The sequence below is a fragment of the Phyllostomus hastatus genome, unplaced genomic scaffold (assembly GCF_019186645.2).
Source record: "Phyllostomus hastatus isolate PE091 unplaced genomic scaffold, TTU_PhHast_1.1 phas_scaffold_443, whole genome shotgun sequence".
NCBI lineage: Eukaryota > Metazoa > Chordata > Mammalia > Chiroptera > Phyllostomidae > Phyllostomus > Phyllostomus hastatus.
Window position 1 is genome coordinate 138,903 of NW_025334031.1, and position 18,207 is coordinate 157,109.

Here is an 18,207-nt window from a genome sequence, read left to right on the forward strand (position 1 = left end):
GAAGCCAGGGTCCTCCCTGTCCCATTGTCTCCTGGCCCCCGGGGCAGCCTTCCTCTCCCTGGAAACCCTGCCAGCCCCCTCTCTGTTCTGTCCCCCTCCACTGCGGAAGCCCTTCCTCCGCCCTGCCTTCAGGATTCAACCTAGCTCCGAGCCAGCCACCTCCTCCATGCAGTCCACCCTGATCTGCACAGTTACCTGCTCACAGCCAAGCCTCACTGCCACACCCTACGGGTCCTTGGGGAACAGTAACCGAATAAAAGGGCGGAGAGGCTCAAAGGTCACCGGGCAGAGCTCTGAAGGAGGCCGGCGGCACACAGGTGTGCGGGGGCTGAGCACCGGCCAAGCTAAAGCCCCGGGGCCTGGGGCATGGACGGGGCTGGACGGCCCCCTTAGCGCTTGGCTCGAGTCACGGTGCTGAGGGGTCACCTGGACCTGGGGGCCAGTGGCCATGGAGGAGCCGGAGGCTCCCCGCTCCAGGTGAGTGCGGCCCCTCGGAGCAGCCACTCGGGAACTGGCCGGTCTGGGTCTCTGGGTCAGGGGCCTCACCCTGCTGGCTCCCGGGGCTCCACAGCCCCTACCCACACCCTCCCCCAGGGCCCCAGGCTCCGGACTCTAGGAACAGACCCTCCCAGGGCCTGTTCCCACTGGGTGCTCAGACGCAGACCCCGCCGACCTGGGCACAAGGATCCGGGCTGGGGGTGGGTGCGGTGCGGTTGGGAGTCAGGAACACAGCCTGTGCCGCCCCAGGCCCCGGGGGAGGGGGGAGGGCAGGGAGGCAGAGGGCACAGCCTTCCTCACCACCTCGGCGGGGCGTCTGGCCTGGCCAGGCCAGACCTGTGAAAGTCACCGCGCGCGGGGAGGGGAGGAGGGAAGCAGAGAGGCACCCCTAAGTGGCCGGTGCCCACCCTGGAGTGCACCCACCTCACCACCAGGCCAGGACACCTTCACAGGCAAAGTGTGGGAACGCCTGGGAGCAAAACCCCACCTGGGTCCTGGGAGGGGAGGACTCTCCTCCGGGCACAGTGTCGGCCTGGAGCCACCTGGGGAGACCCCCGCGCGCCTGAGTCCCTGCCCATCGTGGGCACCGGGGCTCCGGGTCAGGGGTGCGGCCGGGTGGGGGGGGTTTCCGGCCGGGGCCCACGTGCTGATCCGCCCGCCCGCCCGCTTGCCCGCAGCGCGCAGCCCCGCGCCGCTGCGGCCCGCGAGCTGCTTCTCGCTGCGCTGGAGGACCTCAGCCAGGAGCAGCTGAAGCGCTTCCGGCACAAGCTGCGGGACGCGCCGGCGGACGGCCGCAGCATCCCGTGGGGCCGTTTGGAGCGGGCGGACGCCGTGGACCTCGCCGACCAGCTGACCCAGTTCTACGGGCCGGAGCCCGCGCTGGACGTGGCCCGCAAGACCCTGAAGAGGGCGGACGCGCGCGACGTCGCGGCTTGGCTCAAGGAGCAGCGGCTGCAGCGTGAGCGCGGGGCGGGGGTCGCCGAGTGCCTGCCCCTCCATTCCCTGCCATCTGGGCGGAGTCCGGCACGCAGCCGCCCTCCTTTCCACTTCCCCAGGAAAGCCGGGCGCACCCCTCGCCCGCGCAGGCTTCGGCCACAGGTTCCCGGGACCGAGGCTGGGATCCCCGGGTGCCCCTGGGGGTGGCCACGACCCCCCATTGCGCCCCTGCCTCCCCCCCCCCGCGAGTGCCCGTGGCCTCACGGCAGGCCTTTCTTTCAGGGCTCGGCCCCAGCTCCGCGGCGCAGCTCTCCGTGTCCGGTAGGTCTCCGCGTGGGAGGCGCAGGCCCTGGGCTGTCCTGGGCTGGAACACAGGTGCCTTCCAGCCAGTCTGGCCCCAACAGCTGCTCCCAGAGAGCAGCGGGTGCGGGAGGGCCAGCGGGCTGGGGGGTCGTGGCGCAGCCTGGGAAGTCGAGCCTGGAGCCGGGTGGGGAGCGCAGCGGGCACCGGGGGTCCGCTGACGCAGCCCGCCCCATCCCCGGCCCCGCCCCCCCCCCGCCCCCAGAGTACAAGAAGAAGTACCGTGAGCACGTGCTGCGGCAGCACGCCAAGGTGAAGGAGAGGAACGCCCGCTCGGTGAAGATCTCCAAGCGCTTCACCAAGCTGCTCATCGCGCCCGAGAGCGCCGCCCCGGAGTGCGAGGCCGCGGGGCCCGCGGAGGAGCCGGAGCCGGAGCGCGCCCGGCGCTCAGACACCCACACCTTCAACCGCCTGTTCAGCCGCGACGAGGAGGGCCAGCGGCCGCTGACCGTGGTGCTGCAGGGACCGGCGGGCATCGGCAAGACCATGGCCGCCAAGAAAATCCTGTACGACTGGGCGGCGGGCAAGCTGTACCAGGGCAAGGTGGACTTCGCCTTCTTCCTGCCCTGCGCGGAGCTGCTGGAGCGGCCCGGCACGTGCAGCCTGGCCGACCTGATCCTGGACCAGTGCCCGGACCGCAGCGCCCCGGTGCGGCAGATGCTCCAGAAGTCGGAGAGGCTGCTCTTCATCCTGGACGGCGCGGATGAGCTGCCGGCGTCCGGGCTGGCGGAGACCGCGCCCTGCACCGACCCCTTCGAGGCCGCAGGCGGCGCGCGGGTCCTGGGCGGTCTCCTGAGCAAGGCGCTCCTGCCCCAGGCCCGCCTGCTGGTGACCACGCGCACCGCCGACCCGGGCAGGCTGCAGGGCCGCCTGTGCTCGCCGCAGTGCGCCGAGGTGCGCGGCTTCTCCGACAAGGACAAGAAGAAGTACTTCTACAAGTACTTCCAGGACGACTGGAAGGCGGAGCGCGCCTACCGCTTCGTGAAAGAGAACGAGACGCTGTTCGCGCTGTGCTTCGTGCCCTTCGTGTGCTGGATCGTGTGCACGGTTCTGCGCCAGCAGCTGGAGCTCGGCCAGGACCTGTCGCGCACCTCCAAGACGACCACGTCCGTGTACCTGCTTTTCATCGTCAGCGTCCTCAGCCCGGAGCCCGCCGCGGACCGGTCCGGGCTGCAAGGAGAGCTGCGCAAGCTGTGCCGCCTGGCCCGCGAAGGCGTTCTGGGGCGCAGGGCGCATTTCACGGAGAAGGATCTGGAAAGGCTGCAGCTTCGTGGCTCCAAGGTGCAGACGCTGTTTCTCAGCAAGAAAGAGCTGCCCGGCGTGCTCCAGGCCGAGGTCAGCTACCAGTTCATCGACCAGAGCTTCCAGGAGTTCTTCGCGGCGCTCTCCTACGTGCTGGAGGAGGGGGAGGGGCCGCCCGGGGCGCCGGCGGGCGGAGTAGCAGAGCTTCTGCGGGGCGACCCGGCGCTGCGCCACCACCTGGCGCTCACGACGCGCTTCCTCTTCGGACTGCTGAGTGCGGAGAGGACGCGCGACCTCGAGCGCCACTTCGGCTGCGTGGTTTCGGAGCGCCTGAAGCAGGACGTGCTGGCGTGGGTGCAGGAGCAGGGCCAGCGTCGCCCTAGGGTGTTGCCAGAGGGGGCCGAGGACGCCAACTTGCTGGAGGGCCCTGAGAGGTCAGAGTCCAAGTCGGAGGAGGAGGAGGACGAGGAGGAGGACGAGGAGGAAGGGGGCGCGTTCAACTTCTCGATGGCGCTGCTGTACTGCCTGTATGAGACGCAGGAGAGCGCCTTCGTGCACCAGGCCCTGCGCGGCCACCCAGAGCTGGCGCTGGAGCACCTGCGCTTGAGCCGCATGGACCTGGCTGTCCTGAGCTACTGCTTGCGATGCTGCCCGGCCGGACAGGCGCTGCGGCTGGTGAGCTGCGCGCTGCCCGCCCCGCAGAAGAAGAAGAAGAAGAAGAACCTGGTGAAGCGGCTGCAGAACAGCCTGAGCGGCGGCTCGTGAGTCTCGGGGACGGGTCCCTCTCCCGGGCCCGCGCGGTGTGCGGGGCCTCACCGCCTGCCCACCCCAAGACCTGTCTGGGCGTGGGGAGCCTGCTCTCCCCCACCCCACGCCCACCCCCAAGTGCACTGTGTGTCAGGACGGCTGCCCGCGCCTGTCTCCTTCACCAGACCCTCCGCGACCCCAGGGCGAGGCCGGGGTCCTTGTGTCTGGCACCCAGGCCCCACCCGCAGCTCAGCATCTGCTGAGAGAACAGGCGTCAGGGCCCTGACAGGGGCGGGGGCGCCGTGGCAGGGGCCCGCTTGGCCCCCCACTGGGAACGCGGGTGACCGGGCCCCACAGCCCCGCCCGGCAGGCGGCAGCGGCGAGGCACGTGGGGCCGCGGGTGAGAGGGCTCACTTTGGGCTTGGGGTGAGGACGCAGGCAGGCCAGACACCTGAGGACCACGGGGAGCGGGGAGGGGCTGGGAGGGGCCGCGGCTTCACCTCTCTCTCCCCCCGCAGTTCTCAAGGCAGCACGAGAAAACCCCAGCCGTCCTCACTGCACCCGCTCTGCGAGGCCCTGACTGACCAGCAGTGCGGCCTGACCAGCCTGACGTGAGTGACCACGCCGCCAGCCCCTCCCCGGAAGGGACACAGAGCAGGGTGCCCTGGGGAGGACAGAGGTGTGTCCCCGTCTGGGAAGGGCTGAGGAGACAGCCGAGGGCCTGGAGCCCCTGGTCTCCTGCCCCGAGGTCCACAGGCTCTGGCCACGGGGGGCAGAAGAGCGGAGGGGCCGGGTCCCCCACGGGCTCAGGTGCTGGTTAGGAAGGGGGTTGGCCAGGCTCCAGCCAGACGCAGGGAGCCGCTGAGCACTGGGGTGGGGGGAATGGGGGGAGTGTGTCTCCCATCCCAGGGGGGCTGCCCTGCACCTTGTGCAACTGCTGGGCGGCCCCTCTGGACCCTCGGGGGCAGCAGAGGAGGCCAGGCTGTGCTCTGCCCCCTTGGGCAGGCCAGTCCGTCCAAGCTTCAGCCCCCCCGCCCCCCAGCGGGAAACAGAGCCGGAGGTCGGCCCCAGAGGGCTGCCGGGAGCGTCGCGTCAGCCAGGTCCCCAGCACGGCGCTCAGTGCGTCCTGGCGTTCCCTGTCGGTGGGCACCCGGCAGGCGAGCCGGGGCGCCCTGGGAGCCAGCGGGCACCCGGCCGGATGGGGAGGGCGGTCCGTGTGTCACGGGACGCGGCAGCTCCGCTCAAACGGGGTGTTTCCAGTGAGCACACACGGGGACCCCAGCGGCGATCGGCCGGCACACCTGCCCCACAGCGTTTGCTCAGAGCGGCAGAAGGAGCAGAAGCCACTCCCTGCCTGGCCGCTGGGCACCAGGCCGCCCAACTAGGGTCGCCCTGACCAGGGGGACGAGTGCGTGGAGGTGACGCGCGGCGGTGGGGGAGGGTCTGCGTGGGCTCCTCCTGACGCTCGCGCGCCAGGGTGTCCCGGGGGAGCCTGGCGTGCGGCCCTGCCCCCAGGGACCCCGCGGGGACGGGGGCAGGGAGGCCGTGCTGCCAGCGGGGGTGCCGTGTGGCGGCGGAGGGGCCTGAGACAGACCCTGTGCTCCCGGCCCCCAGGCTGTCCCGCTGCAGACTCCCAGACTCGGCCTGCCGAGACCTGTCCCAGGCCCTGAGGCTGGCCCCCGCCCTGACCGAGCTGAGCCTCCTCCACAGCGGGCTCAGCGAGGAGGGCCTGCGCGTGCTGAGCGACGGCCTGGCTTGGCCCAGGTGCCGGGTGCAGACACTCAGGTGAGGCCGGGTCTGAGAGGGGCTTAGGGAGGGGGCGGGGCGGGGCAGGGCGGGGCGGGGCGCCCCCCCCCAGCGGCTCCTGAGCTCAACCGTCCCCCAGGCTGCAGCAGCCCGGCCTCCAGGAAGCCCTCCAGCACGTGGTCGCCCTGCTCCGGCACAGCCCCGCGCTGACCACCCTGGATCTTAGCGGCTGCCAGCTGTCGGAGCCCATGGTGACCTACCTGTGTGCGGCCCTGCAGCACCCAGGATGCCGCCTGCAGACCCTCAGGTGCAGGAAGGGTGTGGGGACACACCTCTGAAGCCCAGGTCGGGGTGGGCACCTGGGGGCTTCCCCTCGACTTTGGAGAAGAGCCCCTCCCAGGGTCCCCCTGAGTGTCTGGAGACACAGCCTCCAAAGCCCTGGCCCAGCCCTTACCTAGACACTCCGCCAGACCAAATGTCCACGTGGGGTCTGGTGCCCGTGGCCAGTCTGGCTCGATGAGCCAGCACCCTCTCGCTCCCCAAAGACTTGGCTCCCAGCTCCCACCCCTCTGCCCAGCCTCCAGCGGCCCCTGACTGGCCACCTGCTGTCACCGTGCACCGTGGCTGCCCCCTGTTGCTCTCCTGACACCACCTACCCCCACCTGGGACTCCTCTTCCCTCCCAACCAACGCCCCCCTCGTCCTGTGTCCATGGCTGCAGTCTGACCTCCGTGGAGCTGGGTGAGCAGTCGCTGGAGGAGCTGCGGGCTGTGAGGACAGCGAAGCCAGGCCTGGTCATCACACACCCAGCGCTGGACAGCCACCCTGAGCCTTCCAAGGGATACAGCACAGCCTTCTGAGGCCCCGAAGGCCAGCGCGGCCAGGAGGGCTGCCGCCAGCCCTACGAAGTCAGTCTCTCCGTGCTGAGGGGAAACCCAGATGGACAGGGTCCCTCTCATGGTCCTGGATGGGGTGCAGGGCACGCCCTGGGGACGGTCGGAGACGACCACTCCTCCCCTCACCTCCACGTTGTCCCCACCCACTCCCCCTGCTGGGGCCCTGCAGCCACCCCCCTGCCGGTGTCCCTGGCAGCAGTCACAGTGCCGAGACCCCCAGGGACTGAGTACCTGCCCTGGGTGGACCTTTCCCTGTGTGCTGGGCACGGAGTGACACCCGCACCGACGCTGTCGCCGTCTGCGGTACCAGCCCCACGGACCCACGGTTCTGTCCCCGGCCACTGAGGCTCAGGCAGGGGCTGCCCCTCGAGCAGAAGGCGGCCGGTCGCCGTGCCTCCCCTGGAGCTGGGGTCTTGGCAGCAGGAGGGAAGCCGTCCCCGAGGCGGCAGGGCTGGGCCCGCGGGGCCCACGGGCTGCGGGAGGCCTTCCGGAACCAAGGCCAGGCCAGAGTGGAGAGGGCGGCGGCCCAACTCTGGGAGGGCATGGGGTCAGGCGGTGTCCGTTGAAGATAAAGTCTCCTTTGCATTATTTTTAGGATTGTGTTTACTTTTTTTAGAGAGGGTGGGAGAGAGGGAGTAAAACATCAGTGTGAGTTTGCCTCTCTCGGGCCCCCTACCAGGGACCCGGCCCGCAGCCCAGGCGTGTGTCCCGACTGGGAACGGAGCCCGCAACCCTTTGGTCCGGCTCCACCCACGGAGCCGTGCCAGCCAGGGCGGCCTTGTCTGCCCTTATCTGTCGGCTCCCATTGTGCTGGGTTCTGCCTCCCGTGGTGTCTGACCCATCCTCGAGGGGCGGGGCCCAAGCCCCCATTTCGGGGGCAGGAGAACCGAGACCCGAGGGGGCGGCCGGCAGCAGGAAGCCCTGAGGCTCGGGGGGCAGGCCAGCAGTGGACAGCTCTCAGGTCCTCCGGCGTCCTCTGCCCCACTCCCCAGGGGGCCCGCCCCCGCCCAGTCCCTCTCACACCCGGTCACTGGTTCCCCACCCACGCCAGACAAAACCCCCATCCCCCGGCGCTGGCCTTCGGGCAGGAGGACAGGCAGCAAACCCGCGCAGCCGGGGCCGGCCAGCGCGGTGGCAGCGAGGAATGCAGAGCAAAGGCACAGGAGGGAGGAGGAGGGTCTCCTGTGACTGGAGGGGCCTGGGGAAGCCTAAGGGGGACAGGGGCCCCCAGGACACCCCGAGAGAGTGTTCCCGGCCACGGACAAGCGGGCTGGCGCCCAGGCCGCGAAGGGCGCATCTCTGTGCGCTGGGGCTGCTGTGGCAAAACACAGACTCTGGCGGGGCACGGGCCACGGGGCTTTATTCCCCACAGTCCTGGAGGCTGCGAAGTCCAAGGTCGAGGTGCCGTCCACTCGGGGTCTGGTCAGGACCCTGTTTCTGGCCGCAGGGGGCTGTCCTCGAGTCGTCTTCAGGTCGCAGGGGTCTTGCCTGCTCCCCAGCCTCTTCCAAGGGCACGTGTCCCATTCTTGGCGGTTCTTGACCCGAAGGCTCCCGAGAGGCCCCACCCCCACACGCCGACCGCTGCAGATTAGACGTCAGCGGACGGACAAATTCGGGGGACACACCCATTCAGTCCGCAGCGGGGAGCGTGCTCAGCAAGTCTGGATGCCCCAGAGGCAGGAGGGAGCCAGCTTGCGGAGTGCGGTCGGTCGGGGAGGGGGCCTGGGTGCCTTTTCCCCCTGGCGAGGGGGCGCCACGGCGCGCTCCGGAGTAGAAGGGGTGGCCTGACCTCAGCACTGCTGGGGAGGAAGGGCAGGGCAGGCGCAAGAAGCGTGGGGTGCGCCAGCCCAGGGGGCCACAGGGCAGGGGACAGGGAGGGCGGGCCGGCCTGGACGGGGGGCCTCGTGGGTGGACACGCGTGGAGGGACACAGGTGGCCAGGGCAGCTGCGTCAGCAGTGTGGCCTTGGCCTGTGCTGGGGGAGGTGGCGGGAAGAGCGGTTTCGGGGACCTGTTGCATCTGGGTGTCTCCGCCCGGCTGAGGGCTCAGAGCGCCTGCCTCACTAGGCTCACAGGACCGGACGGACGGGCGCGGGGGGGCGGGGGGCGGGGGGCGGGGGGCGGAGCCCGGGAGCCCAGGGGGCGGGCGGGAGAGGGAGGCCGAGAGCAGAGGCTGCTCGGAGCCGGGAGCGGACGCCTGGGAGCGAGAAGGACGCCTGTGCAGGAGGACGCCTGGACGCCCCCTAGAGGGCGGGCGGGGGGAGGACAGCACCGCGAGAGGCCCCCGCACGTCTAGGGTTCAACCTGGGAGAAGTGTTCGAGGGCGGAGCTGACACTGTGTTCCTCTCGCAGGCTCCCTGGAGCCCCATCTCCGCACCCGTCGCGCCCGGGCCGCAGACGGGCCGCAGCCTTGGGTGGGGACTGGGTGCAGCCCCACCCACCGCCCTGCAGCCCCGCCTCCAGCCCGAGCGGGGCCTCGGCCCAGCGGCCCGCCCGCCCAGGGCCACCCCGAGGGCGGGGACCGCCGGCCAGTCCCGCCCTCCCTGGGCTGCCCCGGGGGCGGGGACTGAGGGGCCTTCCGGCCGAAAAGGCAGCCACAGGCGACCTGGCCCTTGGGTCCCGGAGCGGCAGCGCCCGCCCGGCTAAAGCCGAGCGACTGGGCAGGGCTGCGGTGAGCCCGGAGACAGCGGCGACCCCTGATAGGGCTCCAGCCTGGCCCCTCGCTCCCAGCACCCGGGACGGCACTCCCTGCACCCCACCCCGCTGCCTTGAGGAGCAGGGTTCCGGGCGGAAGCCTCCTCACTTTCACTTCCATGCGCGGGGCGGGGTTCTGGGGGTGCGGCTTGAAAAGGGCCCGTTGGTCGGCCGGAGTCTGGGGACTCAGCTGGGTCCCTGGAGATCAGCGTGAGGGGTCCAGGGCTTTTCCTGGGGCAGCTGCAAAGTCGGGGCTCTGAGAACCGGGGCTGGTGGGTCCACACTCCTCCCACCATCTGTTGGGGGCATCGGCCCAGCTCCGAGGAGGGGGCTTTGGGTTAGCAGCCTCGGAAGACAGAGACCCAGCCAGTTGGAGGTCCCCGACCCCACCCTTTTCCAGGCCTTTCCATGGCGGACGCAGGTGAAGACCCCACCCTGTTCACTGCCCACTCTCTGCCCAGTGACCGCCGGCTCTGGGCCAGTGTGACCAACGCCTACTTGGGCACGCGTGTCTACCACGACACACTGCACGTGAGTGGCATATACAATGGGGCCTTGGGGGACACGCACCGAGCCGTCCTGCCCAGTCCCCTCAATATCCAGCTGGAGGCCCCCGAGGGGACAGGAGAGCAGCTGACCACAACCTTCGTCCTGGACACTAACACAGGTAGCCGCCGCCTGACCGGGCCCCATCCCCAGCCACTGTTCCAGGTTAGCGGGGGTGGGGGCATAGGAACCTCTCTCTGGCATGCCTGACTCGGCCTGCCCCGCCCAGGGAAAGGAGAGCCGGGGGTGGGGCTCCTGGTCTGACCTGGCCTGCGGTCCCGGCACGGCTGCCATGTCCTGTCCAGGGCAGGTGGGCTGCAGAGGGGGGTCCCCCTCACTGGGGGGAGGTGGACGCCACTTCCAGCGCAGGAAGGCCAGGAGCTAGTGACTGTGCTCGCTGGCCCTCAGTGGGGCAGGCCCGCCACTTGCCTGTCCCCCCCCGCCCCCCACCCCCCCAGGCTCCTTTCTGCACACCCTGGAGGGGCCCAGCTTCCGGGCCTCCCAGCGCATCTATGCCCACCGCACGCTGCCGCACGTGCTGGCCTGCGGCGTGTCCCTCGCCCGCCTGGGCCCCGGGGGCCAGCCCATCACTGTGATGCTGCGGTCCGCCTTCTCCCCAGAAAGCCCGGACTTGGCCCTGCATCTGGGGCCTGACTTCCGGGGAGCACGGTGAGGAGGGCCCCGGGGGGCCGCCAGGGGGCCCGGGGGGAAGCCTGTCCCTGAGACACAGCCGTGCTCCCGCAGGTACCTGTACGGTCACACGCTCACTCCTGAGCACCCGGGGGCGCCGCGGCAGGAGGTGCACATGCTGTGGACACCAGCGCCCCCGGCCCTGACCCTGGGGGAGGGCCAGCAGCACGGGACCTGGGAGTTCCTGGCCGTGGTGGGCGGCAGCCAGGCCGAGGCCCAGGCCTGCCTCGCTGAGGCGCTGCAGCTGCAGGCCAGCGGCACCCTGTACGCCGTCCACGCCCAGGCCTGGGCCCGGCTCTGGGACAGCTGTGGCCTGGATGTGGTGGGGCCCCTCCCCCTGCGCCAGGCCCTGCGAGGCGCCCTATACTACCTGCTCAGTGCCCTGCCTGAGCCCGGGGCCCCAGGACAGGCCTGCCACGGACTCAGCCCCGGGGGGCTCTCCAACGGGAGCCGCGAGGAATGCTACTGGGGCCACGTGTTCTGGGACCAGGTGCGCACCGCCCACCCCAACTCGCACCTGCCACAGGGTGGGCGGCACACGGGCATAGAGGGTCCTGTGGCCAAGGGCACAAGCATGCTGCTGCCTCTGCCCGCCTGGGGCAGGGCTGTGCTTGGGGGAGCCTGGGGGCCAAGGCAGAAGGGAAGGCTTCCCGGAGGAGGTGGTGTCTCAGACAAGGATGTGTGGGCACTTGATGGAAAAGTGACTCAGGCAAGGGGACCGGGGGCACGAAGTCCCAGAGCCGGGAGGGTGCATGGCGTCTGGCCGGGGCGGGGGGCGGGGGGGCGCTCACAGGGGCAGGAAGGGCAGTGGGAGAGGCGGCTGCAGGAGCCGTGGACACTGAGCGGCACGGGCAGGTGTGTGTCCTGGAAAGGCTCTCGCAGCAGCTGAGGGAGCGTGGATGGAGGGGGGCGAGGAGCAGCTGGGGCTTGGTGACCGGTGGACATGGGGGGGTCCAGAGAGCGGGGGCTGTGGCCCCCACGTCGCTGCAGGGCTGGGGGAGGCTGAGCCGTTCCCTGCGGGGCAGCTTCCCCTCCAGGCTGCCCACACCCGGCTTCTGGCCTGAGCGGCAGGCCAGGCCCAGATGCCCACGGGGGAGGCGAAGCGCTGGGGTGGGGACCCGGGGGTCTGAGCTGTAGAAGGGCGGGTGAGTGTGGTGGGCAGGCCCAGCGGCGGCAAGGTGCTGGCTGTCTCTGGGGCCCGCCAGGGCAGAACAAGTGTGGGGGAGAAGGCCAGCAGAGCTCCAGGACGAGGGACCCTTTGGCTGTGCCCTCAGGATCTCTGGATGTTCCCGAATGTCCTCCTGTTCCAGCCGGAGGCCGCCAGGGCTCTCCTGCAGTACCGCATCCAGACACTGGGTGGGGCCCTGCTCAATGCCCAGAACCTGGGCTACGAGGTAAGGGGGCCTGAGCACACTCCCACGGGGCCCCTTTCCCGGAGGGGCCAGGGCGTCCTGCCTTCTCACAGCCTGCATTGTAGGGGCGGGGCTACAGCCCGGCTGGGCCCCAGCTGGGGCCCCTCACTGCCCTGCACAGGGGCAGCACGCACACAGCAGAAACCGGGCAAAGGCCACGAGGCCCACACAGGGGACAGGCAGTGGGCACTCAGAGCCCACAGGCGCCCCCAGGGGCACCCAGGGAGGTGGTGCCCCCGCCTCCGCCCTCTGGGAAATGTGTGGGCTGCGCCCCGCCAGGCCCCCTGAGAACAGTCACCCCAACTGTCAGGGGGCCAAGTTCGCCTGGGAGAGCGCCGTGTCCGGCCTGGAGGTCTGCCCGGAGGACATTTACGCGGTCCAGGAAGTCCACGTCAACGGGGCCGTGGCGCTGGCCTTCCAGCTGTACCAGCACAGCACCCAGGTGAGCCGTCGCCGTGGGCCCAGCTGCGCCCGCCTCGTGGGGCCGCCCGTCCACGGCCCGGCCTTCAGGCCAGGGCACTGGAGCGGATGGGCACTGGCGAGAAGTGCAGCAACCACTGGGGGCCAGAACTGGGGGTCTCACGGCCCCGCTCCGCCCTGTGCCCCCCGCCCCAGGACCTGCAGCTCTTCCGAGAGGCTGGTGGCTGGGACGTGGTCAGTGCCGTGGCGGAGTTTTGGTGCAGCCGAGTCGAGTGGAACCCCACAGAGGAGAAGTACCACCTGAGTGGTGCGGGCGTGGGGGAGGGCGGGTGGTCATGGGGCGTGGCAGGGGGACGCTTCTCCGTTCGGTTCCGTGTGTGACCTGCGGTGCCTGCGGCGGCCAACAGCCCGCACTGGCCGGTGGTGTCAGGCGGGTCTCTGGGACCCCGGGACCCCGCACTGAGCACCGTCCCACCCTCGGCGTCCAGGAGTCATGCCCCCCGACGAGTACCACTCAGCAGTCACCAACTCCGTGTACACCAACGTCCTGGCCCAGAGCAGGTCAGACCCCAGCCCCGCCCCGCCCCGCACGCAGGGGCCGCCGGGCGAGCCGTTCTGCAGCCCCTCTCCCCACCTCTGTCCCAGCCTGCGCTTTGCTGCCGCCCTGGCCCAGGACCTGGGTCAGCCCGTCCCCCGCCGGTGGCTGGAGGTGGCTGATAAGATCAAGGTGCCCTTTGACCCGACGCGGAACTTCCACCCCGAGTTTGACGGGTATGAACTCGGTGAGTGGACCTGGGGCCCCTTTGAGGCCCCTTTCCCGACCCCGAGTCCCTGGCTGCTGCCTCGTCAGCAGCTCCCGTGCCCCCCCCAGGAGAGGAGGTGAAGCAGGCAGATGTCGTGCTCCTGGGGTACCCCGTCCCCTTCCCTGTGAGTCCTCAAGTTCGCAGGAACAACCTGGAGGTGTACGAGGCCGTGACGTCTCCCCGGGGCCCCGCCATGACCTGGGTAAGACGGGTGGCGGTCCCCACGGCCCCGCCCCGCCCGCCTCAGCCTCCCCTCCCCGTGCGCTGCACCCCACCTCAGCGCGTCCTCTGACCTCTGACCCCAGGGCATGTTTGCTGTGGGCTGGATGGAGCTGAAGGAGCCCCGGCGGGCGTGGGACCTCCTGCAGAGGAGCTTCGCCAACATCACAGAGCCCTTCAAGGCCAGCCCCGCCCCCGGCCACACCGGCCCGTCCTCGGGTCCCCTGGGCGGCGGGGGTGGGAGCCCAGCTTCGGGGGCCACCGCCCTGGCCATTCCCCCCACCCCCAACCTTCCGGGGATAGGGACGGTGGCCTCAGGAGACCTGTGTCCTGGTGGCCCTGGCCCTGACGACCTTGACCCTGCAGGTGTGGACGGAGAATGCGGACGGGTCCGGGGCCGTGAACTTCCTCACGGGCATGGGGGGCTTCCTGCAGGCGGCACTCTTCGGGTTCACAGGGTTCAGGTGAGCAGGCCGACTGGCAGGGGGCGGCCCCCCGCCCTGCCCGCCCAGCACCCAGAGCAGCCGCCTCCCTCCAGGATCACCGGGGCTGGCCTGACCTTTGACCCCACGTGTCTGGCGGAGGTCTCCGGCGTGCGCGTCTCTGGCGTCTCCTACCTGGGGAACAAGCTAGACTTCTCCTTCTCCGAGGACTCCGTGACGGTCGAGGTCAGGGCCCGGGCGGGGCCCCGGGCGCCTCTGCTGGAGGTGGAGCTGTGGCCGTCACAGGACCGGCTGCCCCTGCCCCCAGGTAGGCCGCTGCCCCCGACCCACGCCAGGGCCCGTGACCCCAGGTGCGTGCCCTCACCCTCGGCTGGCCCCTCTCCCCGCAGGACACAAGGTCTCCTTCCCCTGCTGTGCCGGCCGGATACAAAGTTCGGTCTCGTAAGACACGGTGGCAGCAGGCCCTGCTCCAAGAAACCCCGGGAGAGGTCGTTGCAGATACTGGAGCCCAGCGCAGCCCCTCCGGGACCCCTGGGCCCTCTGGACCCACAGAGTCCCTCACGGGCCCTGAGGTCCTGCCCCTGCCCCAGCGGTGCTGGGGGCTTCAGGGACACCTCTGGGGTGCTTCCTGGGCAGGGCCCCCAGCGGGCTGCACCCGCGCTTCATGGACGCAGTCCCAGCCCACCGTCCGACACCCACCCTCCCTCCCTCCCTCCACTTGGCAGCCACCTTCCTGGGCTCCAGGCAACGTCTGGGTTCTGTGGCCTGCATGAAAGACTCTGCTGATACCCCACAGACGGGGGGCTTCCCCGTGGCCTCCCGCGCCAGCAGGTCCGGCCCGCTCCTTGGGGCTGACGCCCGCACCTGCCGTGACCCCCGGGAGGGGTGGGGAGCACGGGCACCCTGCTGCAGAGGCAGAGGCAGAGGCAGGGTGCGGGCCGTGCGGGGACTCGCCCTGCTGCATCTCTCGGACACGGCCCCCGCAGCCGCGCCAGAGGACTCTCCGCCCCACGGACGGCACCGAGGGCCATGTTGCCCGGGCCCAGGCGCCCTCTGGCTGTCGTGGGGGCTCAGCGTCCTCCGCCCTTGATGCCGGGCCACCACACGCCCTTCCTCAGCCGAGTCGGGTGTGGGGCAAGACCCCGTATCTTCTCTTCAACGGGCTGGGAGGACTGAGCCCAGTGCGCATGGGTTCAAAGCTGTGGCCCTGGGCCCACCCGTCCCGGGCAGGCTGCCCTCTCGGGGGCGCTGCCCAATTAAAGTCGGGGCCGGGACAGGCCCTGTCTGCTGTGAGGAGTGTGGGCGCGAGGTGGGGAACTCGCTCGCTCGGTGCTCGGTGCTCCTGGCTGGGTCCCGACATCGGCCCCCCCACTCTCCTCCCTGTGGCCACGTGCGTTCTAGCGGTGGGGGGGTCCCAGCTCTCCAAGAAGCAGACACTGAGCAGGTGAACTGCGGCGGGCAGGGGTGGGGGGAGGCGAGGGGGATCCCAGGCCTGACTGTCTGTGGCTGCAGGGCGGGGCAGGGGCAGCACACAGCACGGAGTGGCCTCCGAGGGGGCGGCCGAGCTGCAGCCCATCACCCGTGCCAGCACCGGCGCCGGAGGTCCTTGGCGGGGCCCTCGGGCGCTCACAGGCTCTCCCTCCCCAGTGAGGCCCCCGCAAGTCTGCCACAGCAGCTGAGGGGGTCCAGGGCTGCAGCCCTGGAGCCAGGGCAGGGGGCCACTCTGACCCAGCGTGGTCCTGCTGCATGCGCATACCACCTGTGTGTGGCCACCTGTGTCGACAGCAGGGCGACCCTCGAAAGGACAGCGGGCGGCAATGTGCATGGGCTGGGCTGAGGGCCCACGGCAGCCAGCGGCCCACACTGGACCAGGGTCCCTCAGCCTGCCCAGGACACAGCCAGGTGCTAGTGGCCTTCCCCCTACTTGGCTTGACCGCACACTGCCACAGCACCTGGGCATGGGCTGGACAATCTTCACCCCCCACCTGACCGCCAGCCCATCCCATCCCATGCTGGGGACCCACCCCCAGCCACACACAGGCTGACCCCCGCTCCCAGCCTCTCTGTCCAGCAGGTCGGCGCCTTCTTGAGCCAAACCTGGAGCTCAGGGTCGGCAGGCAGTCTCCATCCTGGACCACACACTGGTCCGTAGCCCTGGTCTCTGGTCCAGTGTGGGACCTGTGCCTGGCACAGCACTGTGTCTCCATCCCCAGGCCTGGTGCCGGCTCGGCCCAGCACACACCACACCCCTGGGCTAGGGCCAGGGCTCTGTGCCTCCACACTGGAGACAGCGGGGCCAGCTGCTGGGGTCACCGAGGGTGGGGGAGGCTTTGGGGACTCCAAGGACAGCCGACAGACCTCCGCCCCCAACCCAGGCAGAGTGGGCAGGCAAAGGGGGCTCCCTGGGGACGGAGGGGCCCGGGGTGGGGCGCTGACAACACTGAGCTGCCCTGTGCTTATGGCCCCTGCAATTAGCCTGCCCTGTCATTGGCCTGCCCACAGCGAAGCCCAGGGGACCTCCCCCCGGCCACACAGGGTGTGTGCATGTGTTTCGTACCCTCCCCCCGGCCGGACCGCTGGTCCAGGGTGTGCACAAGGCGGGGGAAGGTGAGGACACGCATATGGCACCCAAGATGCTCAGAAAATATCCTCACTCCCCAATGTCCCCTCTGCACAGCCTCGTGGTGGGGGTGTGGTCCCATCTGTGCATGAGCATGTGGCGTGTGTGCACGGGTGACGGCGTGAGCGTGCCTGGGTGTGTGTGTGTGTCTTTGTGCCCAGTCCCACTGACCCCGTGACCCAGAGAAGGAGATGGGCACCCACCTGATCCCCAGACAGGAACACGCGAGAGAGACCTCGCTGGCCTTGCGTGCAGACACGCGAGCCCATGCAGGCAGGGCGGGCACACGTGGAACCTGGGAGGCATGCCACACATGTTCCGGGAGGCAGGCCACTGAACCGCGGTGCCCAGCAGGGCAGGCAGATGAAAGGCTTGGGTTCCCGAATCGGATTCCAAAATACTCGGGCGCCTCCGCCCAGAAGCCACAGGCCACGCTGTGCCTCGGGGAGAGTCAGAGACCACGGCCAATGGCAGAACATCTGGGACGAGCCAGCCCACCGTCCTGCTGGGGTCCGGCTGGGGCGACCCCAGGGCTGTCCCCCTCGGGAGGACACCCACCCGCGCCCCGGCCAGGAACCAGGCCCGGCGGGCACCTCCTGGAACCAAGCACTTTTAATCGTGAAACCCAGGCGGGGCCTGGTGAGTGGGGGGTGGGGCGTCCGGCTGGGGCGGGGACCAGGGACCGTCGAGGTTAGGGTGAGGTCCCTGGGGTCCCACAGGCAGACCTCCGAGGTCGGTCAGCCGGGTGTGGGCATCAGGTCAGGGGGCAGCCCAGCCGCTCAGTCATAGTCCGAGTCCTCGAACTTGGTGCTGAAGAAAGCGGCGGAGTCCCGGGCCAGCCGGGACAGGTGCAGGGCGCCGGTCACCACCAGCGCCAGCAGCAGCAGGGGCGGCACCACGGCCCACATGGCGGCCAGGATGTTGTAGCACTTGGCCCTGGAGCCCAGGCGCCGGGCCTCCTCCAGGTCTCCGGCCACCTTCTGGTCTCTGGCCTGCGGAGGGCAGCAGGGTCAGGTCCCTGCCTGGGCCGGGGGCTGGGAGGGGGCCCCTCCACCCCCGGCAGCACTAGGTCCATCCACACCTCGGAGCGCCGAGCTGAACCTCGAGTCTGAGGGCTGGGATGTGGCCTGAGGGGACATTGCCCCCTCCCCAAACCGCCACCAGCAGACAGCCGGGTACGGTCCTGAAGGGGGCGCCCCACCTGAGCTGAGGCTGGGAGGGCCCCCTGCCTCCTGGTCGGCCAGTGCAAGCCTCCAGGGACCCTCGGTGGGTGGGGCGTCGTTTATGAGGAGCGCCCCCGCCTTGGTGGACAGTTTGGGAACTTAGGAGCCCCTCTGGCTGCCCGCCGGCGGCCCCCCACCCGAGCCCCTCCCTCCCCCCGTTGGCGCGCAGGCCCCGCGCCCACCTTGATGGAGTAGGCCAGCGCCAGGAAGCCCAGGCAGCACAGGTTCAGGTAGAGGGTGCTGAACACCGACCAGATCAAGTGGTCTCGAGGCGGAGCGCGCGGCGGCCCCAGCGCCACGGCTGTGTGGGCGGCGCTGGCAGCCGTGCGGGGCGCCGGGGCCCCGGAGTCCTCGCGGGGGTATGCGGTGTCCATGGGTTCCAGCGCCGTCGCCGCCGCGCGCTCCACTCCCGCTATGAGGGGCGCCCAGGGCCGCTTATACCCGCCGCCGCCCGCCGGCCCGGTGCCGCCGCTAAATATAACGACAAATAACAGCCCGAAGTCCCAGCCCCCGAGCGCCGCGCCCCGCCCGCCCATCGCCCCCGCCGCATGCGCCCAGAACAGCAGGGGTCCTGGGACCCCGCCCAGAGTGCCCCCGACCATGGAGGGCCCTGCGGCAGCCGCACAGCGCCCTCCAGAGGTCCCCCCTCTGTGCACCCTGTTCCCTGATCTCCAGCGGCGGCGGCGGCTGCTGGGACGGACAGGGGATGCGGACC

General features: G+C 70.5%; 3 protein-coding genes across 4 annotated transcripts; 2 read left to right on the forward strand and 1 right to left on the reverse strand.

The window, feature by feature from the left end:
- Positions 1–288: 288 nt before the first annotated feature.
- NLRP6 (NLR family pyrin domain containing 6) lies at positions 289–7,012 on the forward strand. Its single transcript, XM_045821089.1, has 8 exons — positions 289–477; positions 1,176–1,456; positions 1,717–1,755; positions 2,000–3,797; positions 4,302–4,394; positions 5,398–5,568; positions 5,669–5,836; positions 6,250–7,012. Exons 1-8 carry the CDS (start codon positions 449–451, stop codon positions 6,386–6,388), a joined length of 2,718 nt encoding a protein of 905 aa, XP_045677045.1. The 5' UTR covers positions 289–448; the 3' UTR covers positions 6,389–7,012.
- A 1,616-nt stretch (positions 7,013–8,628) lies between these two features.
- PGGHG (protein-glucosylgalactosylhydroxylysine glucosidase) lies at positions 8,629–14,945 on the forward strand. 2 transcript variants are annotated; one of them, XM_045821140.1, is made up of 13 exons: positions 8,629–9,093; positions 9,517–9,783; positions 10,121–10,331; positions 10,407–10,842; positions 11,627–11,746; positions 12,075–12,206; positions 12,380–12,491; positions 12,673–12,966; positions 13,056–13,189; positions 13,293–13,388; positions 13,573–13,670; positions 13,745–13,956; positions 14,039–14,945. In XM_045821140.1, the coding sequence occupies exons 2-13, from the start codon at positions 9,525–9,527 to the stop codon at positions 14,092–14,094; spliced, it is 2,160 nt and encodes a 719-aa protein (XP_045677096.1). In that variant the 5' UTR covers positions 8,629–9,093; positions 9,517–9,524; the 3' UTR covers positions 14,095–14,945. The 2 variants fall into 2 exon arrangements, with proteins under 2 accessions (XP_045677096.1, XP_045677097.1); XM_045821141.1 differs by having other exon boundaries at positions 8,633–9,783; positions 12,673–12,745; positions 12,830–12,966.
- Positions 14,946–16,922: 1,977 nt separating this feature from the next.
- IFITM5 (interferon induced transmembrane protein 5) lies at positions 16,923–18,202 on the reverse strand. Its single transcript, XM_045821155.1, has 2 exons — positions 17,675–18,202; positions 16,923–17,261 (listed from the first exon to the last, which is right to left on the reverse strand). The coding sequence occupies exons 1-2, from the start codon at positions 18,092–18,094 to the stop codon at positions 17,049–17,051; spliced, it is 633 nt and encodes a 210-aa protein (XP_045677111.1). The 5' UTR covers positions 18,095–18,202; the 3' UTR covers positions 16,923–17,048.
- Positions 18,203–18,207: the final 5 nt, after the last annotated feature.